Here is a 22,940-nt window from a genome sequence, read left to right as displayed (position 1 = left end):
AGCAGTTAAAACAGTGTGAAAATGCATTAATTCTGCAGTGTAGATGCAGCTCAGGAAGGTATTCTATAATTATAGTGCCACATCCAGACACCCCTTTCTTGGATAGCCGCAAATGTGGAGGGCCAACTGCATGCTCTCAAGTCTGTTAAATTTCACTTATTTCCATAAACAAGATGACAACATTTTCCCAAGACTAAAGAAGTATATGCAGGACATACCTGTGGTACCTAGGAAGAGCAAGACTGTGATCCAATAAATCCAGAATAGCATGAGAGCAAAAAAAGTCCAAAATGGCTGGAAGACGAGCAGTGGCAGGTGAATGAAGACCTTGCCAGCCACGTGGAACAAGGCAATTGTGAGAGCTACTCGTTTACGCATAACTAACATTATCAGCAGTAAAATAACCTGAAAAAGAAAAGAGATTCCACACCATATTTTAAGTTAATTTTATGTGCTGAACTCAAATGTGCTTCCTATCCATAGCTTCAAAGCCTTTTATGTATAGTATTCTTGGTGTCTGATTTTAGTACAAAATGTAGGCCTTCTCCTGGCTCCAATAGCCACCAACTAGCACAGTGGATATTCAGGGTGTTTCCACAGATTATTTGATTCTGGATTTACAACAGAGTACTGTATATATCTCAAGAAGACTTTCAGCCACATTTTCTTTATTATAGCTAAATCATAAACATTTTATCTATTTATACATGTTGTTTAAAAAAGGCACACAAAAATCATGATGTTTTGAATCCTGTTGAGACACTAAAATCAATGAATCTCAAGTTTGCCATGTGTCAATATGACTCTAGCTAGAGATCCACTGGTGACTTTGTCACATGCTATCAGCCTCAGGGGAAAGCAATGGGAAACCTCATCTGAACAAATTTTGCCTTAAGGTTTCCGTAAGTTGGAAATGACATGGAGGCACACCACAACAACAGATGTAATTCATTGTGGTAAAAGGTCTTCAGATTGGATATACAGCCCACCCTACATATCCACAGACTTGCCATCCATGGATTTGAGAATCTACGGATGGCAAGCCTGCCAGGGGAGGGGGGGAGGAGGAGGAGGCAGGGAAGATGAGGAGGGGGAAGAAGAGGAGGAGGAGGAAAGAAAGGAGGAAAAGTGATGGCAGCAGTGACGGGAGGGGGGAAGAAAAGGAGGAGGAGGAGGCAGGGGAGGAGGAGGAGGAGCCACAGTAGCGGTAATAAGAGGGTTGAAGAAGAGAAGAGGATGAGAAGGCAGGGAAGAGGAGGAAGATGAGGCAGCTCCTTGCTGCCATGAGAGTGGCGAGGAGGGCTTTGTGGCAGATGGGGTGGTGAAGTCCCATTGTCCCCTAAGGTGGTGAGGCCACATGGCTGCACCACCATGAGAACAGATCCCCCATGGATACCGAGGGCCCACTGTACCTTCAACTGAACTTTAACCCAAATCTTCCTTTTCTTGTTGTCTAAAAGGCAAATAATGTACACTGGTACCCCGGGATACGAATTGATCGCGTTACGAAATTTCCGGGATACGAAAAAGTTAGATTGGAATAAACTGTTCCGGGATACGAAGTTTTTTTCGGGTTACGAAATTTTTTTGGCGCGAAATTCAAACTGAAAGCGCGGCTAGCGGCTTTCCAGCGCTAGCGGAAAGCCTTTTTCGGGTTGCGAAATGTATCGGGTTACGAACGGCGCGGCAGAACGAATTAATTTCGTAACCCGAGGTACCAGTGTATATGAAATTAAACATGTATGACTGAGTGAAATATTTCCAAAATAGATGTCAATGAATTTATTGGTTAATATTCCTAACAGGCCAAGATTTTCGAAGAAGCATAGTTATTCCACTGAGTGGCTGAGACAGGGTTACTCTAAGGTAACCCCTAAGAGAATCAGAGGTTCCCAGCCTGTGCTCTGTTTCCCAGGTGCTCCAGGACCACTCTAGGAAAATGAAAGAAATAAAACTTAGGGTATGCCTCTTAGAGGTTCCACTATAGAAACTAATTCTAAAAAGGGCTTCACAAGTCAAAAAGGCTGGGAACCCCTGTATTAACTAATTTTCAGATTAATGAAACTATACAAAGAATTATGTATCAGTAACTAGCCCAAAATCTCCATGGTAGAACATTTCAAGACAGAAATGTACCAGAAAGAGAAAAAAAAAATTAGGAGAGAGAAAAGCTACTCAAGTAAAAGAGATGTTTCTTATGAGGACCAATTTAAAAAGTACTTTCGTAAGAAGATCTATTCAAAACCGAGTACAAAGGGCTAAATCCAATGTTACAATTCCCTAACTGAAAAGGAGGAGAGAGTTAATAGTCACAATTAATGTACATTTCACTGATTTTGAGTCTGATAATTCATATTTTGAGCTGTTCGGGCTAAACATTAGTCCAGCAAGTGTTTTTATTCTAGGCTGGACTAATGTTTAACCCAAACAGCTCAAAATATGAATTATCAGATTAAAAGATGTGTGTGTCATTTAAACAGCATACCTCCAAAGTGACCCGAAGCAGTTTTATTTTGGCCTGTCTGTTCACGCCCTGAATTATGGTGCTCTAATCATAGAGTTTTTCTTGGCAAGATCTGTTCAGATGAGATTTGTCATTGCCTTCCTCTATGGCAGAGTGAGTGTAGCTTACCCAAGATCACACATACTTCCATGACTCATAATGGATGAGTCTCTCAGAGTCCTAGTTCAACGCTCAAATCATTATACCATGCTGGCTCCTACATAAAAGGTAAAGGTTCTCCCTAGACAAGAATGTCTAGTCATGACAGACTGTAGGTGGCAGTGCTTATGTCTGTTACTAAGCTGAGGGAGCCAGTGTTGTCAAAGTTGACTTTGTGGTCACGTGGCCAGCATGATTGTACAGAATGCTGTTATCTTCCCACCAAAGTGCTATCTATTTATCTACTTGCACTTTTACATGCTTTTGAACTACTAGGCTGGCAGAAGCTTCTACATGCAAACAATTAAAAAAGAAGTACCATATCTACTCGACTATATGTTGACATATATAAGTGAAAGGTAGGTTTTGGGGCCAATATTATGTATTTTTATATGACCCAAGGATAAGTCAAGGGTGAAATTTAAGGGCATGTAAAACAAGGATGCAAAGGATATCCTGTTTGCTCTTCCTCCTTCTTTTCAGCCTGGCTATCCCCTTGAGGCATCTAGGCTGGGAAGAGGGTCCAAGGATGAGTGCTCACTCTTCCTACTTCTTCTTAGCCTCCTTCCCAGCGTTTGCTCTTCCTCCTCTTCCCAGCCTGACTGCCCCCTTGGGAGGCATCCAGGCTAGAGAGACTCAGGGGACAACCACTTGCTATCCTTCTTCTTCCCAGCATAGCTACCGCCTCCGGAAGCATCTAGGCTGGGAAGAGGGTCCAAGGATAAATGCTTGCTCTTCTTCCTTCTTCCCAGCTTGGTTGCCCCTTCCAGAGACAGCCCGCTTTGAAGAGGCTTGGAGCGCGAACACTCACTCTTCCTCCTTCTTTCCAGCCTGACTGCCCCCTCGGGAAGCAGCCATGCTGAGAAGGAGCCTATTACCATATTGATCCATATATAAGTTGATCCAGGTTTTTGGGGTCAATTTTTTGGCATAAAATTTTCAACTTATACATAAGTATAAACGGTAACACCAGAGATGCATGAATAGAATTTCCTACATGGGTTAGAAAAAAGTGTATACGTTTGTACTGCATCACATGTATTCATTGTACAGGTACAAGAAAGCCACAATCTGCAGCTATTTCATAATGCTTGTTCATTTAGTAAAAGCAAAATAATGTTTCATACAAGAATATATGTTTCATACAAGAAGCAGTCCAAGTTCCATATCCATTAAATACTTACTGTGAAGACTGTAGCTGCAATGGCATAGATCAGGAGGGCCTGGCGATTGTCTTTGGCTATTTGAAGTTGATAAACAGTAAGTGTGTCACTTGGAGACTTCTGCTGTTTAGCATACAGCCACCACAATACTCCTGTGCCACCTATGTCCATGCAGAAAAAGAAATAGCATATTTGCAGTTGCAAGAGATATGCATAGCATGTTCAAGAAAACATCACTGCTTTGGCTCAGATGATACTGAGATGTACCTATCATATTGCAACATAAAATGTCAAGCTGAAATGGTACTCGGTCTTGTCAACAAGAAAACAACTGAGGAGGGTTTACCTCTACAAGACATCTCAAAAATGTATTTCTGTTCTAAAATCAGATGAAATTAAGGAATTCTAGGTGAAACAGTCAACAGACGGAAATATGCTGAACAGCAACATTACCAGAATCTGAACTGGTACATCACACTGCCACAATATTCTTACATTTCCATGGCTTGAGATCAGCAAATGATCCTCTGCTTTGTATTCCATCTTTTACAACAGCGAGAACTAGGATGAACATTGTTTCTGCTGTGATGATTACTGGAGCAACAGTTTGTCCCCAGTCCCAAATACATTTTTGTATTCTGTTTGTATTCTGTTCAGTGAATATTTTCTGTTTCTCAGGCATTGGCATCATTTTAAGCAGGAGGGAGCTATGTTAAATAGTGTGCCCTTGCTATCCAGAACAAAGCCCCCATGGATAGTAAAAAACATGGGACCTTAAGTCCCATTCATCTCAATGGGCATGTGCTCCCATTTGCGCCGCCACGTATAGTGCCCATTCCAAAAGCCAGGGCTTGCCATTTGCGGATGACAAGCCCACACTTAGAGCTGGCGCACTGTGCTTCATTCTATTTTAATTATGGTTTATATGAATTTTTGTGTGCTCTGTTGAGTACATTCTGTATGTTTGGAAATCAACTCAGAAATTATGTAAGTCAGTACCATTTTCTGTGGTGAAGTCAACCCACCAAGATATCCTGAGTTGGGAAGACTTTTCTCCTTTCCTGTACTAACACAAGCTATAGGAAAATGGCTGTTGGAGAGTGGGAACTACTATTCCTGAGATTCACCGCTGTAAAGTACCTGTCCTTTCTCCAACATAATTAACAAAGGCCTAATGCAAAAATCATTATGCAAGTGAGGCTTTGCTACAATTGCTCTCTGCTGTGTATCAATATAATTAGAATAAGTTCAATCAATATCACTTTTGAAATGTCACAGCTTTTAATGTTCTTTTTCAGTAATTTCCTTCCCCACAACTTTTGTACTTTTATACTCTATGAGGTGTTATTCCCTTACTTAATCCGTGAGAAGTCGTTCTGCAGTGTAAACACTGCCAATGCTTTGATTTTTGATTTTTCACCCTTATAATTAGTTATATCTTTATTTAGCCTAATAAAGCCTTAAGCCCTGATAATGACCAAACAGATATTCTTACTAAGGGCATAACTTTTAATCATTCTCAGTGTTACAATGATTGCAAATCATTTGTTCCCAATACAGAATGTTTAAAAGATGTAAAAATAATCAAGTGAAGCATTAGTTTCCCCACACTCTTTCTTAACCAGTAGGAAATGTAACTTCACCCTTCTAGCAGTAAGCATCATTTTCAATTATGAACTAGTGGGTGAATGTCTGGCAAAAATGGTCTTCTTTTCTTTTTAATTCCTAAATTAAAACACAGCTTTACCCACTGCTTATTCCTTGATCTCAACTCAGGCAGATAATCCATTTTGGTTACATATACAGAGAACATTTGGATGAATGCGGTCTTAGCACAGGGAGACTAAATTGTGATTAAGCAATCAGAGTAGGCTCCATGATAATGCTTTCTTTTTCCCAACATGCCCTTTCTGAAGCATTTTTCTAAGCCTTCTGCCCTAACTGTGGTTAATCAACACATTACCATCAATATTAAGTGTGAACTGGGCCAACCAAAATCCTCCCTTAATGTGAAATTAATGAGGACTCTGTCATCCTAAAGTCCTCTTGCCTCTGATTTGCTTAAATAGTCTTCTTGTTGTGTGGCTTAATATTGTTTCTGACTTATGGCAACTCTATCATGTGGTTTTCTTGGCAAGATTTTTCAGAGGGGGTTTGCATTTGCCTTCCGCAAGAGCACTCTAAAAGAAGGTAGGCGAATCAGCTACCTAGTTTAATAGTCTTGCCTGAGACTGCAGAACTGACAATGAATCTGACTCTTCCCCTGATGTTTGTTCTTCCCCTTCTTTGGCTCATCCATTATTTCCTGCTGGATTTCATTCACCAAGGGAACTTCCCTGTTTACAACTGACCAGACTGTACTGGGCTTTTGAAACCACTATGGTAAACATCATATCTTATTCAAGAAGCCACATTACATCTGTGTACTCGCTGGTGCTCCCCAGGTCATTCATGGCAGCAGCTGATGTTTGTTCAATAGTTATAGTTTCCCTACTGCATAAAAGAACATCATCATTATTTTTTTTCTCCTTCACTAGTCATAAATCAGCCAATACTTGAAAAGGGGGGGGGGGTTGTTTAAGGAGGGTTTTATTTTTTATTTTTGTCTGTTCATGTGTTTTTAGATTACTAGGAACAGTCTTGCAAATATCTCATATACAAACATCCAGTCCAGACAACAGAGGGATTTATTTTACACAAATAACCTGTTTATTAGCTTCTCTTCTTGCCCCTCCTCTGTAAATACCTTCTGTTTAAAAGCAAAATATGCACTTCAGCACCTGAGAAATGAAGCCCAAAGGCTAGAAGTAAATAATAAAAAGAGGAAGTGAAAAGTATTTGACATAAGATTTGCCAATTTTGAAAAATGACATAGGACAGGAGAAGGCAGTAATACAAATTTATTTCCTTTAGTACGAATTTATTTATATCCCGCCCAATCACATGGAATCCGGGCAGGTTACAACAATAGAAGAGTACAGTGGACCCTTGTTATACGCTGGGGTTTGGTTCCAAGATCCCCCATATATAACAAAATCCGTGTATGCTCAAGTCCCATTAAATATAATGACATAGCAAAATGGTGTCTGTTATGAAAAATGGATAATCAAGGTAAATTTATACTTTTTTGGAACATTTTTCAAACCGTATATGCTTGAATCCATGTATAAAAAATCCGTGTATAAGAAGGGCCGACTGTACAATATAATACAACACAATTCAAACAACATCAAAAGAATGCATTACAAATAAATAAAGGTCATAATTATTCCCTTCCCTCCCCAGCACAACTCCACTCAGCTAATATTAAATAAATTAAAACAAAATACAAACATATCATAATACTAAAATAAAAAGGAAGAAAGTATGAAAAAAAGAAAAATACAAATTACAAAATACAAAATACATAACATAATAATTGTTAAAGTATAACATAGCATATAATCAGCTAACAATAATCGACTCTAGCTAGAAGGGGAAAATATATATATACTAAATACAGTGGACCCCTGCCTTATGCAAGGGATCCGTTCCAGACCCCCCTGCGTAAGGCAAATCCCACCTATGCTCGAGCCCCATTCATTTGAATGGGGCTCGTGTGCACGGTGGCTTGGCGGCACAGCTGTGCGCACCATGGGCATGCGCCTCATTCATTTGAATGGGACACACTGCCCCACACGCTCCCCACAGCTTGAGTGTGTACGCTCAAGTCTGCATATAACGCGGGCGCACTGTATCAAGCAACAATAATATAGTTAAAACAAGAACTATAGTCCATGTACCCTCACAGACATTATAAAATACAATTCATCATAATTTACAAAAAAAAAAAACAAAAAAACAAACAAAAAAACCAACTGTAATTAGTTCAAGGCTCAAGAGAAAGTCAAACTTAGTTTCCACGTCTGCCTGCCTCGCAGACTGCAGTAGACTTCCATGGGAATGCAGATGTAAATGTCCACGTTCCTTTATTCGGGTGATGGCGACGTGATTTTAGAGGGGGCATTGAGAGTACTAAAATCTGGTTATGGGTCTCCTTAGGGCCAAATAAAAGGCCCTTGTTGGTGCTGGACTAGGAGCAAAACTTCAGGAACATATTCCCCTCTCCAGGTTGATGATAAGTCTCAGTATCTCTCCACTGCATGTAATGAAACATGTAATTAATCTATGTTGGAAAGATCATCAGCTTATAAGACCTTTAAAGGTTCTTATGCAAATGACTGGTGGGCAGGTATATTCCTAGCTATTTGTAATAAAAGTTAAATGCAAACTGGAAGAGACTGTTGGCTGTGTACCCTGTTATGGGTCTATTTATTGACTATAACTGGCTAGGTACCGTTGGAAACTGGATAATGGACTACATGACTTCTTGGCCTGGTCCAGCAGGGCTATTCTTAGGGGCCATTCGGACTACCTTTTACCCCAGTTCAGAAACTGGATTAAAAGCGGGAAGTTCATACTGGCACTGGTTCTTTTACACTCAAATCTGAGGCTTGTACATCCTTTCAGGTGTAAATCCCCCTTGGTTTGCATCTTTTGAAAGCGGTGTTTTTCCTGTATCTTTTAAGAAAAACCAGGTGCCAGCAAATGTGAACTTGGCTCCGGTCATGATTGGGTCAAGTTCAGGGGAGGAATTAGGTCAGAGGGAGGGCAGAGGATGGAACATGCCTCCCTCTCACAGGCAGCTTTCTTTCTTTTTTTGTAATGTTATTTTTGACAGACTATGTGAATAGTTCCACAGGTTGATAGATATTAATAGAATGTGTCTGCTTGTGCTACATTTCCCTTTCATTTGCTTGCTGCCGGCATGGCACCTCACTTTGTAAGTGGCTTTTTAAAAATTATTTTTCGTGTGTGTGTGACAGAATATGCAAATGTGTTTCCTTTTAAATGTGGCAAATTGATACAATGTGTGAATGCTTTTGCTATATATGTATATGTAAGGCATTCTGGGGTCGCAAAGCAAGAGGATGCAGAGATGGCATTCTGAGGTGAGGATAGATGGCATTTTGGGGTGGAAAACGGAGGCAGAGCAAGGACATCCAAAGAGGAGGGAAGGCTAGATGGCATTTTGGGGTTGAAAACGGAGGCAGAGCGAGGAGATCCAAAGAGGAGAGAAGGACAGATGGCTTTTTGGGATGGATAACCAAGGCAGAGAAAGGAGATCCAAAGAGGAGGGAAGGCTAGATGGCATTTTGGGGTGGAAAACAGAGGCAGAGCAAGGAGATCCAAAGAGGAGGGAAGGATATTTTCTGCTTGGAAACCTCTGACCCTGGGAGATTTCTCATTTGCATTTGTTGAGTCTTTTTCTTGCTGTCTTTCAGGACTGGTAGCCAAACCTTGTTTACTTTAAGGGATTCCTCTTTCCTGTTGAAATTGTCCAGGTGTTTGTGGATTTCAATGGCTTCCCTGTGCATCCTGACATGGTAGTGGTTGGCATGGTCCAGAATTTCAGTGTTTTCAAACAGTATTTTATGCCCAGGATGGTTTGTGGCCTGTTCTGCTACTGCTGATTTTTCTGGCTGGCCCAGTCTGCAATGTCTCTCGTGTTCCTTGATTCTTGTTTGCACACTGCGTTTGAGGTCCCTATGTAGACTTTTCCACAGCTGCATAGTATGCGGTAAACTCCTGTGGCTGTGAGAGGGTCTCTCTGGTCCTTGGCTGAGCTGGATTTTCTTCATCGGTTTGTAAACCATTTGCAGGTTGTGCTTCCTCACCACTTTGCCTATTCTGTCTGTGACTCCTTTGATGTATGGTAAAAATACCTTCCCTTTGGGTGGTTGCTTGTCTTCATTCCTCTGGGTTTTTCTGGGCCTGGCAGCCCTTCTGATGTCTGAGCTGGAATAACCATTAGCCTGTAGAGCCCGGTCCAAGTTCTTCAGTTCATCTTCCAAGAAGTGGGGTTCACAGATGCGTTTTGCTCAGTCTACCAGGGCTTTGATTGTGCTTCTTTTTTGTCCTGGGTGATGGTTGGAGTTCTTGTGCAGGTATCGGTCTGTATGTGTGGATTTTCGGTATACTGTGTGACCCAAACGTAGGTTCAGTTTGCAGATGACTAGGACATCCAAGAATGACAGTGCTCCTTCCTTTTCTTTTTCCATAGTGAACTGGATGTTGGGGTGGATGTTGTTCAGATGGTTCAGGAACACAGCCAGATCTTCTCCATGGCTCCAAATGGCGAAAGTGTCATCCACGTATCGGAACCAAGTTGTGGGCTTTATTGGTGCTGTTTCTAGGGCTTGCTTTTCAAAGTGTTCCATGTAAAAGTTTGCTGTCACAGGACTTAGAGGGCTTCCCACTGCTACCCCATCTCTCTGTTCGTAGAATCCATTGTCCCACTAGAAATAGCTTGTGGTGAGGCAATGTTCGAACCGGGCTGTGATGTCTTCTGGAAAAATTTGTCAGATGAGTATCATGGTGTCCATTATGGGGGCTTTGGTGAACAGGGAGACCACATCAAAGCTGATTAATATGTCTCCAGGTTCTTGATTTTTCCTATGAAGTGAGCTGAGTCCTTGATGTAGTGGAGGGTCTGCCCTGTATGCGTTTGTAATTGTGTGGCCAGAAACTTGGCCAAGCCATACGTGGGGGATCCAATAGCACTTACTATGGGTCAGAGTGGAATGGAATCCTTGTGGATCTTGGGAAGTTCAAAGAGTCTTGATGGGCGAGCCTCAGATTTGTACAAACTTTGTCTTGTGGTTGGCTGAATTGAGGAGTTTTTTTATCAGGGTGTTCGTTTTTCTGGTGATTTTGCTGGTTGGGTCTTGTTTCAGCTTTTTGTATATTGTAGGATCCAGGAGTTCCTTGATTTTTTGTTTGTATTGTTCTGTATCCATGACATTAATCCTCTTGTGCAGACCCTCACACCATGAGGACTGCCATTAGCAACAAACAATATACATGCAAATCACTCCTGCCTTTCCAGGTCACACAATATATATATATCCAAGTCCTTTCCAGGCAAACATTCTCTGAAGATATCAGCCACAGATGCTGGTGAAACGTCAGGAAGAAACTCTGCTAGAACATGGCCACATAGCCCAAAAAAACCCACAAAAAACTATGGATGCCAGCCATAAAAGCCTTCGACTTCACATGAGTTTGGGCACTTGGTCTCTAAAAGGTTTGCCATCACTTTCCTAGAGATTAACTGCCAATTTGAAAGCCATGTCTTGCTAGTCAGCATTGCATCTATATCAAAATAGGTTTTGTGAGAAAAATGAAAGATAAATGAAGTGCTGCACTCTTACCCTTGGAGAGTGGGTTTTCAGAAGTCCAGCCGTATTTATGTGAATTCTCACGCAAATAAACATCACTGTTAGAAAAATGTGATGAAAGTCACAGTGTGTAGATCTTAACTCAAACAGCATGTACTGCAGAATGCAAAACATGCCACAAGGATACTCATCTCCATGGCAAGTGTAATATGTAAAATGGCTTTTAGTGCAATAGGGAGACTCCTTATAATACAAAGCCCCATGTCAGATGATGGGTCAGGTGAACTCACTGCTGTCCTTTAATAACTTCTATTTAACAACTGTCATTAGGATGGTCTCTAAAGACAAACCTTTAAACAAGAATGAAGAGAGCTGGTCCTCCCTTCACTACATTTTCATGATCACATGATTAGAAAAACATTGGATCTTAAAATCGTCAAGCAGAAGGCCTTTTCTCACTAATTTCAGTTTCTGTAAAGTAAGAAAAAAGCAACTACCATGCAAGATCTTGAGAAAACAAGTGAAACATGAACAGTGTTCCTACAGGGAAAAAACGGTCAACGGCTTTCAAAGAGTGAGGTAAAGAAGGAGAAATAAAAGATTTGCATATGCTTACATAAAAATGAACAGGCCATCTAAGGTGACAGATTAGTTTCTGCAACTTACCTAGAGATCCCAGTACAACAAGTATTGTTAAGATCCACACAAGTACTCTTGAAATATATCTGATTATCACCATCATAATCATGGAAAGCACTGGAGGGAAATAAAAGAGAATAAGTATGGGAATTATTATAGCTATTTTACTCAAAAATATAACTGTACTACTATACAGTCTGACCCACGTTATCTGTGGCTGATACGTTCCCAGACTTACCACAGACAGCAAAAACTGCAGATAATGGTGAACGCTATATTTTGAGCAGAGGTTGATCACTGAATTGTGCTGTAGGGACTCCAGATACCTAGAGAAGTGGTTGCTCTAGCCATCTGGAGGTCCTCCAGCACAACTCTATGGTCAACTTCTGCCAGTGCTATTTTTGTATACTGCATGAATTTTTAAAATAAAAATGTACAGAACAAACCACCTGTTCAATTTCTGATTTGTCAATTAAACAAAGCAATCCTGCCTGAATATTAACACATAATGTATCTATATTTATTTATGACAGAGATGTAGACATATACAATGAGAATAAATGTGGCATGATATAACTGCAAGTTTACTATCATGAGTTGCAAATATACTGCACAACTCATGGTGAGCACAATCCAAAATGGTGCATGCAGACAGGCATGTTTAACAAGCACAATTATGATGGTGAATGTGAATTAAGATGTTAAATATTGTGATTTTCAAAACTTATATTCTATGCTATCCTTCAACGACTTTCTTTCAGGAGAGGCCATTAAAAAAAAAAAACCACCTTTTACTGCCAACCTTCTATTTAATTTTTTCACTTGTTTTGGAGCCAAGAAGATTTCATTTGTTTGGTAGCCAGTTGATGTCAGTGTGGCATGATACTCAAGATGTGTGATATACAAGTACAATAGTTTCTTAAAAGCATGGAAAAATCCAATTACTTCCAAATTGTAAGCATCAGCTGCTGGTCATGCATACTAGAAAGAAGCTAACTGACTTAAGATACACAGTATGTGTACCATTATATGTAAGTATATGCATGTGCATACACATATGTAAACATACAGCATGGTGAATGTACAAAATGCTGAAAGTATCTAAAAACACAAAGATCTACCAGTGAAAACTTAGATAAGATTTTGAACACACATAAGTGCATACTGATAAGGGAGGGGGCACAGACCTATCTATTGTTTTGGAGATTCATTAATTTTATCTGAGATTGTCAACATCCACCATTTTGGGGGATATTCACTTTCCATTCACCATGACATATATAAAGTGGAGAAGTAAGCATGTGAATGTTTTTAATTAAATGTAATGCAATCTGTAGTGACTGAACAACCATAATGTAATTAAACACTAAGAAATCATGCAATACTAATTTTTATTATTATTATTATTATTATTATTATGCTTTATTTATATATTATTATTATTATTATTAACCTTTATTTATGAAGCGCTGTAAATTTACACAGCGCTGTACATATAGTGCTGTAGATTTACACAATAATTGAAAAGTTAATTATTTACCAAGTTGATTATATTCAAAGTTTTCCATTTGTATAGTTACTCCAAAATGAATGGCTTTGATGTGCTATAGGTTTTTTTTACAATTTTAATTGCCTGCAAATTCTACTGCCTTGGTATGACCAGTAGGTTTAGCAAGAAATTTAACAACACACATAAAACAAATTCCTGTGTTTTAACTAGTTTGAGTTGTCATTGTTAAGTAATGGGGGACATCAGTATTTTTGTGTGCTACATATTAGGATCTCCTTTGTATATATTTTAGTTGAACATTTAAATTAAGTTAATTGGGATGCATATACCATTACAGAATATACTGATGGAAGATTATGTATTGTTTCAATTAAAACGTCAATGTAGTGAATAATTTAATGCAAGTTTTGTTTTATTAAACTACATTTAAAACTTATCAATTTGCTGTGGCTTCCCCATAAAATACTGTCTGGCCTCTGTATCAATAGGATATACATTCCCAGACTTACCACAGAGAGTGAAAATTTCAGATAATGGTGAATGCTAGATTTTTGGCAGAAGCTGACAACAGAATTGCACCGGAGCACCTAAAGAGACTTTCTCCCCCCGGAACAGCATAAAACTGCTGTTACTGATCCTGCAGATAAGGAGGCTGGACTGTTTATACATTCTAAGAATTTCAGGGTAAATTAGTTCTTATTCATGCTCTTGTCCTCTATTATTTTGACAATTAACTCTTTACACAAAGTTGACAAATTTTAATTTGGGCTACAGTCTTTAATCCATTTAACAGGCAGCTAGTGAAGGGCAATTTTAATTAAAGCTGGACTGAATTTTCAGCCTTCACCATTTGAGACAAAAATTTAACTTCACAATGATATCAAGACTAATCTGAACCCTTTTCCAATTTCTGTCCTATTTGTACTTTTGCTATTATTATTCCTCAATCATGGCATCTTTTAGATTTTTGTAAACATGTTTTTTTTTCTCCTTCCCTATCTAACTTCAGCTAGTCAAGGAAAATGGTGGTGTCATTAAAACAAAAGTACACAGTCCCACCATGAAGCTGTGCAAGAACGTGCATTCTGGTGCACATGTATGCACAGCCTTGAGAACAATATGGCAGAGACAGGCAATATTCACTCTAGGTTGCATTTTAATGTACATCTCAGTCAACATTCTCTGTTTATTTCAGTGCACAAACTTTATTTATATTCTTCCACTGAAAAATCATTGAGAATGTGGTCACTCAATGGGGGCAAAACATCCATAAACATGGAGTTAAAAGCTGTGGTATCCATTTATTGATTGACTGACAATGCTTTGGGGGATTTATTGTGTTTCTGTAATAAGGAATGAGAGAAAATAGTAAAGACAATGTTTTCCTGCTAATAATGAATGGTAGTGTCTGTTTATTAAAAGTGGAAGGAAGATTCCCTGCTTTTCACACAACAGCGGAACTGTATTATATATATGATCATTTATAATTTTACTAAAATGTATCTGATAAATCCATTTATTTGGTTTAGGTATTATGGCCCTCTATTGCTTGAAAGAGCTCAGTGCAGCTTAGGACAAAGGCTCCCAGGTGGTATCCTATTTAGGCAGCATTAAAGGGAAAGGCCTATTTACTCCTGTAATGAAAGAACACAGAATGCCTTAGACCATTCTGTTTTCATCAGCTAAAATCAGATGATTAATCAACTAATTTTTTTAAAAAATTGGTTTACCAGCCTTACTTTAAACTTGAGTCCCTAAAGACATTAAGATATAAATGTCTATATTCACTTAGCAGTTTGAACCCAAATTAATTGAGACAGCAGCCCAACTACAAGCCTTCTGAACTGTGTATACTGGGACATGGGTTTGTTTGTTTGTTTTTTGGTAGGTGGCAGAGGATTCAGTGGCAGCAACACTGAACTGAGTAAAAATCCCCACGTTAGTTGTATATAACTGATAGATAACATACAACATATATTCATGTATAAAGAACATTTAATTCAGCTGCTGGGTAGAAACTGAATTTAAAATCGTCTCCTATAATATTTAATACTGAACATGCTTTCTTTTCATATTGTAGGAACAGAAGATGTTCGTATTCTCCTGCTGCATACTACAGAAATAGCTAAGAACGAGAAAAAAAAATTACCTAGTGATAACAAGCAAAGTCCCAATATAATCTCTCTGCAGGTCATTACTCCACTAATCAGCCTGTGCAAGACACTACTGTCACTGACAAAGGTGATCAGGGCCTCTGCAAACTTGGCATAGCAGGAAATGTTCACAGGAGCACAGCGATGGAAGAATGGAATAGGTGCACTGGTGATACAAGAAAAAAAAAATCAGAAAAAAAATTACTCCTATGTAATATAAATGCCACATCAACACACAAATGGAAGGTGAATTGATGCAATACACTCCACCCTCATCAACATTCTTAACAAGGAGCCATGAGATTAATGTAAAGGTGCTGCTATAAATGAAGATGACTAATGGGGTCATGATGCACTACTAAAGAACAACGATATCCTGAGGGTGGAGTGTACATTCTGATGCTTCCCACCCCATCTCCAAAGACAAAACAAAACTCATCTCACCAAAATGAAACTGGTTTTAAGCTGTGCTTTTAAAACAGAACTGTGTTGTGAGCCGCCCTGAATCCCAATTTTGGGGGAGAAAGCAGGATATAAACAAATATAACAACAACAGCAGCAGCAACTATCTATTTAATTCTTTTTTTCACTTTTGTAAATTAAAATGCACTTTTTAAAAACAAAAAACTCATCTAATTCAATCTGTTGTTTGTTGTTATTGTGTGCATTAAGGTTGTTTCCAACTTATGGCGACCTGAAGACATGGGGTTTTCTTGGCAAGATTTGTTCCGAGGAGGCTTGCCATTGCCTTCCCCTAAGTCTGAGAGCATGTCTCTTGCATCAATCTGTTGTAACTACATATAATATGAAGGCTCTGAGCCAATTTCTGAGAGAACTGACTGTGGCAAGTCTGCAGCAAGCAGGTTTGCATAACGCAAAGATGTATTGGTATAAAGGCTGCTTGCCTTACAGAAAGCACTAAGAATAAAGATGTGACATCTATGCTACATGTACAAACCAGAAGCCATAATGGCCTTATATATGCAGCACAATGGGGGTAAGTGTGTGGGGAGTGTCCCTTCTGGCTACAGCCTATATACTGTAATACTAAATGCCTTTCTGCTGGGTTTCACAATATTCATGAGCACACGGGGGCAGAAGACAGAGAAGAGGTAAGACTTGAAAAGTTCTTGGTGTATGTGTGCAAACTTGTAGGTAACAATGGCTATACAATTCAGACCTGCTTACTCACAGAACTATAGCAGAAAAACTACCAATAAACAACTGTGCCAAAATCAATCTATAGTCTAATGTGGACACTTCTCACAGCAATAATGAGAAATGTATTTTACTGTCCCTTATTCTGACATATTATTGCTAGAAACAAAATCTGGTACCTTATTAAAATACTGCCTAACAGTTGGGGCAGAGGCCTAATTCCTTTCCCAATAGAGGTTGAGTTTCCCTTTTCCAGAATTCTGAAAATCCAAAACTTTTTTCACAGGTGGCTAATATAGAGCCACTTTTGCTTTCTGATGGTTCAGTGTACACAAACTTTATTTCATGCACAAAATTGTTGCTAATATTATGTAGGTATCAAGTTACTTTCAGACTACATGTGTAAAGTATCTGCAAAACATAAATGAATTGCATGTTTAGACTTGGGTCCGATTTCAAGATAGCTTATTATGTTATGCAAATATTTCAAAATCTGAAAAAGTCCAGAACCCAAACCACTTCTGGGCCCGAACATTTTAGATAAGGGAGACTCAATCTGTCCTATGGTAAAAATTAGATGTGGGTAGCCATGGAAGATCTGGGATTCACCCTTACCCAGTTTTCAAGCCCTCCTGTATCTCACAATTTATAGAAATGAGTGGATGTTAATTTGAAGTTCTAAAGAAAGATTATTTTCAGCACACCAAAAGATCTATCTCCTCTCAAACATCAGGGATTGGGAGGAGGGGAAATTGGCCATGCAGATCTCACACAGAAGTTCCCTGCAGGATGCAGCGGGAGCCCCTTAGGATGTGGGGCACCAATTTATATCCATCACCTAAACCCAATATGGCACTGGCATGACATTGACCGCACACTAGAAGTTGCTGCTTCTTCTCCCCAAAGAGCTGCTTGAAACATGGCACCAAAGTTTGCCAGTACTCTGGAATAGATTTTGGGGTGTACAAGGGGTTGCAGGAGGAGGAAGAAATGACTACCAGCTTTGTTGATCTACCAGCAGGCATCTAATCCTGGATCCTACTCTATAAAAATCTCCCTTCCCTAAACTTTGCTAGGAATACCCAACACACCAGTCATCTGTATGTAACATGGCATTAACTCTAACTGTTCTAACTGCAACTTTCTCCCAAGTTAATTATTCTTCACCATTCCTACTCAACAGTCAACTGCATTGCTGCTGCCAAAATTTATAGCAGACTGTCAAGTCTGTCTATTTTTAATTCTCCCTTGCATGCAGAAAACCTTTTCCCTTTTTATTCACAAGACATTCGCCTTTTTAATTAGAGTCAGTGACTAGACTCACACTTTCATATTCAAATTAAATTTTTCATTTAACCTCTAAGTTGTTTTTTGAATCAATTCCTCCTGTTTATCTTGTCAGGTTAAGCAACAAACATGGACCATAATGCCTTTTGAGCCCTCAAATGGAATTTTTTCAAAACACATAACTTTCACTTCAGACAAGCAAAACAGAATATGCTACCTTCAATCTTACATCTCCGTACAGTATTTATTACCTGCAAGGAAACATTAAAATAGCCATTGTCTAACTGTTAACCCCAAATTAAGAGGAAATTACTACCTACTATATCCAGAAAATTTTTCAGAGGCTACATCTCTACATAATCAAAAGGCTGTTCTTAGCTATAAAGTCTCATATGAACTGTCATGTAAGGCATAATTCATGCAAACAGCAGGCTGACACATAACTTAACATATCACTTCAGATTGTGCGTGGGGACCATATGGTAAACTGCACATTTTATGATTCTCCACATAATAAAACGGAACTTTCTGCACAAAGAAAGTTATATATCCAGGAGGAATGCATGCCTTTCTCCCAATATGCTAGCTTTCGAAGGGTAGGATTGTTGTTTTCAACTGGGAAACATTAAAACTTAAGGTCCCCTACTTGCAATCTGAAGTGCTGAAGTCTATAATCGCCAGGGTCAGAATACAGATGGTCTCTAGCTTTCAGAGGCATTATACATTAAATGAGAAATTCTTTTCTGGCTTAGAATAATCAATACGCTTCTGAGCTTTTACAAGTTTACAAGGACCCTGGAAAATTTTGCGTTGCAGCTACACTGTAGATATAATGCCATTTGACACCACTTTAACTGCTATGACTCCATCCTACAGAATCCTGGGATTTGCAGTTTTGTAAGGCACTAGCACTCTTTGACAGAGAGCACCAAAGACCTTATAAAACTACAAATCCTAGGACTCCAGAGGATGCAGCTATAGCAGCAACAGAGAGACCCAGGACATGTAGTTTTCAGGGTGTAAGACATCTAGGTTACATTTCCCAAGGATCCTGAGTTCCTCCATTTCACTGTTCAAGGAACTAGAGGAATGACAACATTGCAGAGACAATTCTTACATCTCGCAATTGTCAAGCATGAAGGAAAGGCTGAAGGAAAGAGGTAAGCATAAGAGGGCTCAACAGTGTGTCAGAAACCTGGAAAGTTCATGGAAAGTTTAGGGAACAGTTTTTGGGATTATGTCATATTTGTAATTATGCTGCCAGGAGCACAACAGCAACCTAAATTTTAGAGCTATTTTCCATTTTCTATTATAGAGAATCACTTATTACAGTGGGCCTTTGTTATCTGCTGGGGTTTGGTTCCAGGACCCCCTCATGGATAACAACATCTTTGGATGCTGAAATCCCACTAAATACAATGGCATAGCAAAATGGTGTCCCTTATATAAAATGGCAAAATCAAAGTTTCCTATTTGGAATTTATATTTATTTTTAATATTTTCAAGCTGTGGATGGTTGAATCCATGGAAAAAAATCTGTGGATAAGGAGGGCCGACTGTATTATCCAAGACCATCCTGAACATAGCTGAGAAGATTTTTGCCCATCACTAGTAAAAAGGAGCACTCTCCAGGAAGTCATATTACCTCTTCTGCTGTTTGTGTGAACCAGGACTACACAAATGCATTTGGCTCATGCGCTTTAATTTTTCCCAGTTATAAAGTTATATCTTTCACAGGGAATATTAAGAAAGAAAGAAAGAAAGAAAGAAAGAAAGAAAGAAAGAAAGAGGCCTTTAACAAGGAATCAAACAAAAAATCATGAGAAAACTGAGAAAGATACTAGGCTTAATTTTACCACACTAAATGTCCTTATATGCAATTATTTTAAAAATCCTGAAGTTGCTTGTTCTCAATGAATAGTTTCATTATGAAGGTAGAATCTAAGCCCTGGTGATTCAGTGGTTAAATGCTGGTACTGGTACTGCAGCCACAATGTTGTAAATTCAATCCTAGAGGAGGGCTCAAAGGTCAATTCAGCCTTTGTACATTCACCTTCGTATGTCAGTAAAATAAGTACCCAGCTATTGTAAACTGCTTAGGGAGTACTAGTTCCCTGATAAGAAGTATAGAAATACACTTGCTATTACTAATAGTGGTTGCCCCAGTGGAAGACTGGATTCCAGTGGAACCAAGAATGGAAGGGAACCTCTCTCCCCACTGCAGACTCCTTTGCATGCTAAAAACTAGCTCTAGAGGTCTGGAAAACCCACCAGAGATAGATTTCAGAAGCTGTGGATAATTTTATGGAGGAGGTGAAGAAAAGGAGATTCCAACAGGTGCAGAACACTGGATTTAACCCAAAGCTATTACTCTCCCTTACTTCTTTCCAACCAGCAGCCAATGGTAGATAATGCTGGAAACCTCAACGCAACATCTGGAGGACTACCATTGTCCATCCCTGAGATAACAGGAATAAAATTTTCTGTTCCTACAGAATGACATATATAAACATTAAGGCTGACCCACTAGACCAAGGTCCAACAAATTACTTCAAAAAACAACCATCACTTCCTATTTGCATATTGAAAATAAGCAATTTCAAATCACATAGGTCTCCAAGTGAGAATACTACTCAAATACTATTTGGGGCCACTGAACTAGTTTTTATGGTTGTTAAGACTGTCAACATAGCCTTTTGGAGTATGACTCTACTCCCTCAACAAAAAGACAATACATATGGCTTGAAAAAAAGTTTACTTTGTTTTCTCCATTGCCTCCATCTCCCCTGTTATCAGTTACTTATTATTACCTGTACTCCCTTTTGGTGAGGAGACTGATTATCTAGCACATTTGAAATTACCTGGTTTTATGTGTAGGAGACAAAATTTAACTTTGCAATAATGAATAAAAAATGAGGTCAGTTGTTACTACATGATGTCTTGGAAAAAAATAGGACTCTTGAGAATTTAGCACATGAGACCAATTTCTATTTCAGTACTTCTGGCTCAGATAGGTGAGATGGACTGGCCCTTCTTTAATAAGAAGCAGGATAATGAATTTAATCAGAGTGACTCTTCGTTATTTTATTAATGGTTGTTGATTATATCCAAAGATATTATATGCCTTAATGGAATTGCAGTTCTTCTCAAGTATAATCCCTCCTTTAATAATAATCATAACTCAGTACAGGTGTAGGTGGGCATTGTATACAGACTTCAGAAAAGCCAGATGTGTAATGTAATGTTGGCATGAAAACAGAAGCATTTCAGAATGATATTTCTTGGGCCTGTAAAAGAGTAAGAAACCCAAGAAATAAATACAACCCTTCCCTTGTGGTCATTTCATCTGCGGAGTAGGTAAAGGTTTCTTTTCCCTTTGACAAGTTTGTCTGGTCGTGTCCGACTGTGTTCATCTCCATTACTAAGCTGAAGAGCCTGTGTTGACAAAGGTGGCTTCGTGGTCATGAGGCCAGCATGACAGCACAAACGCTGTTACTTTCCCACTGAAGTAGTACCTATTTATCTACTTGCACTTTTACATGCTTTCGAACTGCTAGGTTGGCAGAAGCTGGGAGTAGTGACAGGAGCTCACTCCATCCTGTGGCACTTGGATCTTGATCTTCAGACCTTGTGGTTGTCAAAGTCAGCATCTTAACCACTAAGCCACCTTCACAATAAAAATAGCAAGTACATTTCTATACCACTTATCTGTGCACTTAAGCATACCATAAGCAGTTTACAATGGGTAACCCAATTACCCCTATCATGCTGGGTACTCATTTTTGCGACCTCAGAAAGATACAAGGCTGAGTAGACCCTGAGCCTCTGTCTGGTACTGAACTCACAACCTTGTGGTTTGTGCATGAGTGGCTGCAGTTCAGGCATTTAGCCCTTTCTAGGATTCCTATGGGCCATGCCCAAAAATGGAAAAACATAGCTGGTTACTGGTTGATAAAATTACAGTTGGCCCTTCTTATACACAGATTTTTATACACGGATGCAAGCATTCACGGTTTGAAAATGTTCAAAAAAAGTATAAATTTCAAATATCAAACCTTGATTTTCCATTTTTTATAAGGGACACCATTTTGCTATGTCATTATATATATATTTTTATTTTTATTAAATTATTTAATAAAATTACATCTTCAATAAATGACAGTTTCTTCCGTAATTACAATCGTTGAGCTGTATCCAAATCATCCTTGCTTACCAATATTCAGTCTATATCTTTTTCATTATATAGTTATGTCTATATATCTATATATGTGTGTGTGTGTGTGTGTGTGTATGTATGTATTTTATTACTCTTCATAATCCACATTTTATGGTCCTAACTTATTCCTCTAAATTCCAATGTATTTTCAGAAAGTCGTCCAGTATGTTCCAATTGCTAATCTCTTCTTTTTTTCCATTCAGTATCATAGTCAACCTGTCCATTTCTTTAAACTCAATTATTTTCTTTAACCATTCTTCTGTATCTGGAACATTTTCGTTTTTCCAATTTTTTGCCAGTAACAATCTAGCTGCCATTACAAAATAAAGTATCATTTTCCAATAATATCTTTGAGTTGAATCACCCATACAATTTGTCATGTTTAATAAATACATTTCTGGGCACATTGGGAATTTTAATTTCAAAATTTTTTGTATCATGACGTGTATTTTTTTCCAAAAGCTCTTGATTTTTACACATCCCCACCACATGTGAAAATGAGATCCTCTTTCCGTCTTGCATTTCCAACACTTGTCAGTTCCCATATTGTATATTTTAGCTACTTTCACCGGTGTGTAGTACCATCTATTTGACACTTTTAAGAAATTTTCTTTGAGATCTTGTGCCACAGTGAATTTACTTGTTTGCTTCCAAGCTTTCTCCCAGTTCTCAATACTAATTGTATGCCCCAAATCTTGTGCCCACCTAGTCATATTATCAGCTACATACTCCTTTTCTAATTCTCGAGATATCAATATTTTATATATTTTTGCAATTTTCCCTTTTTCTTTATCCCAAATTACCGTGTCAATTTCGTTTTCTCTTCTTTCGAAGCCTTCCTTGGAATTGTCCTGTTTGAATTTGGATCTTATTTGCAAATATGTGAACCACTGTATGTCTTTCCCCTCACCTTCTAATTCTGCCTTAGATTT

General features: G+C 38.7%; 1 protein-coding gene across 5 annotated transcripts in view; it reads right to left on the bottom strand.

The window, feature by feature from the left end:
* SLC44A1 (solute carrier family 44 member 1) overlaps positions 1-22,940 on the bottom strand; it is a 117,586-nt gene that overhangs the window by 24,364 nt on the left and 70,282 nt on the right. For all 5 annotated transcript variants that reach the window (XR_006102009.1, XM_042450104.1, XM_042450103.1 and 2 more), the window contains exons 6-9: positions 15,344-15,513; positions 11,712-11,801; positions 3,847-3,986; positions 219-405 (exon numbers count right to left, since the gene is read on the bottom strand). Coding sequence is in view for 4 of the 5 variants with exons in the window: in XM_042450104.1 (XP_042306038.1) it covers positions 219-405; positions 3,847-3,986; positions 11,712-11,801; positions 15,344-15,513 (587 nt within the window). In the remaining variant the exon portion in view is untranslated. The remainder of the gene's footprint in view (positions 1-218; positions 406-3,846; positions 3,987-11,711; positions 11,802-15,343; positions 15,514-22,940) is intronic.

This window comes from Sceloporus undulatus, chromosome 2, assembly GCF_019175285.1.
Source record: "Sceloporus undulatus isolate JIND9_A2432 ecotype Alabama chromosome 2, SceUnd_v1.1, whole genome shotgun sequence".
Lineage (NCBI taxonomy): Eukaryota > Metazoa > Chordata > Lepidosauria > Squamata > Phrynosomatidae > Sceloporus > Sceloporus undulatus.
Note: the sequence above shows the minus strand (reverse complement) of the source record. Positions and strands in the feature narration are given on the sequence as shown.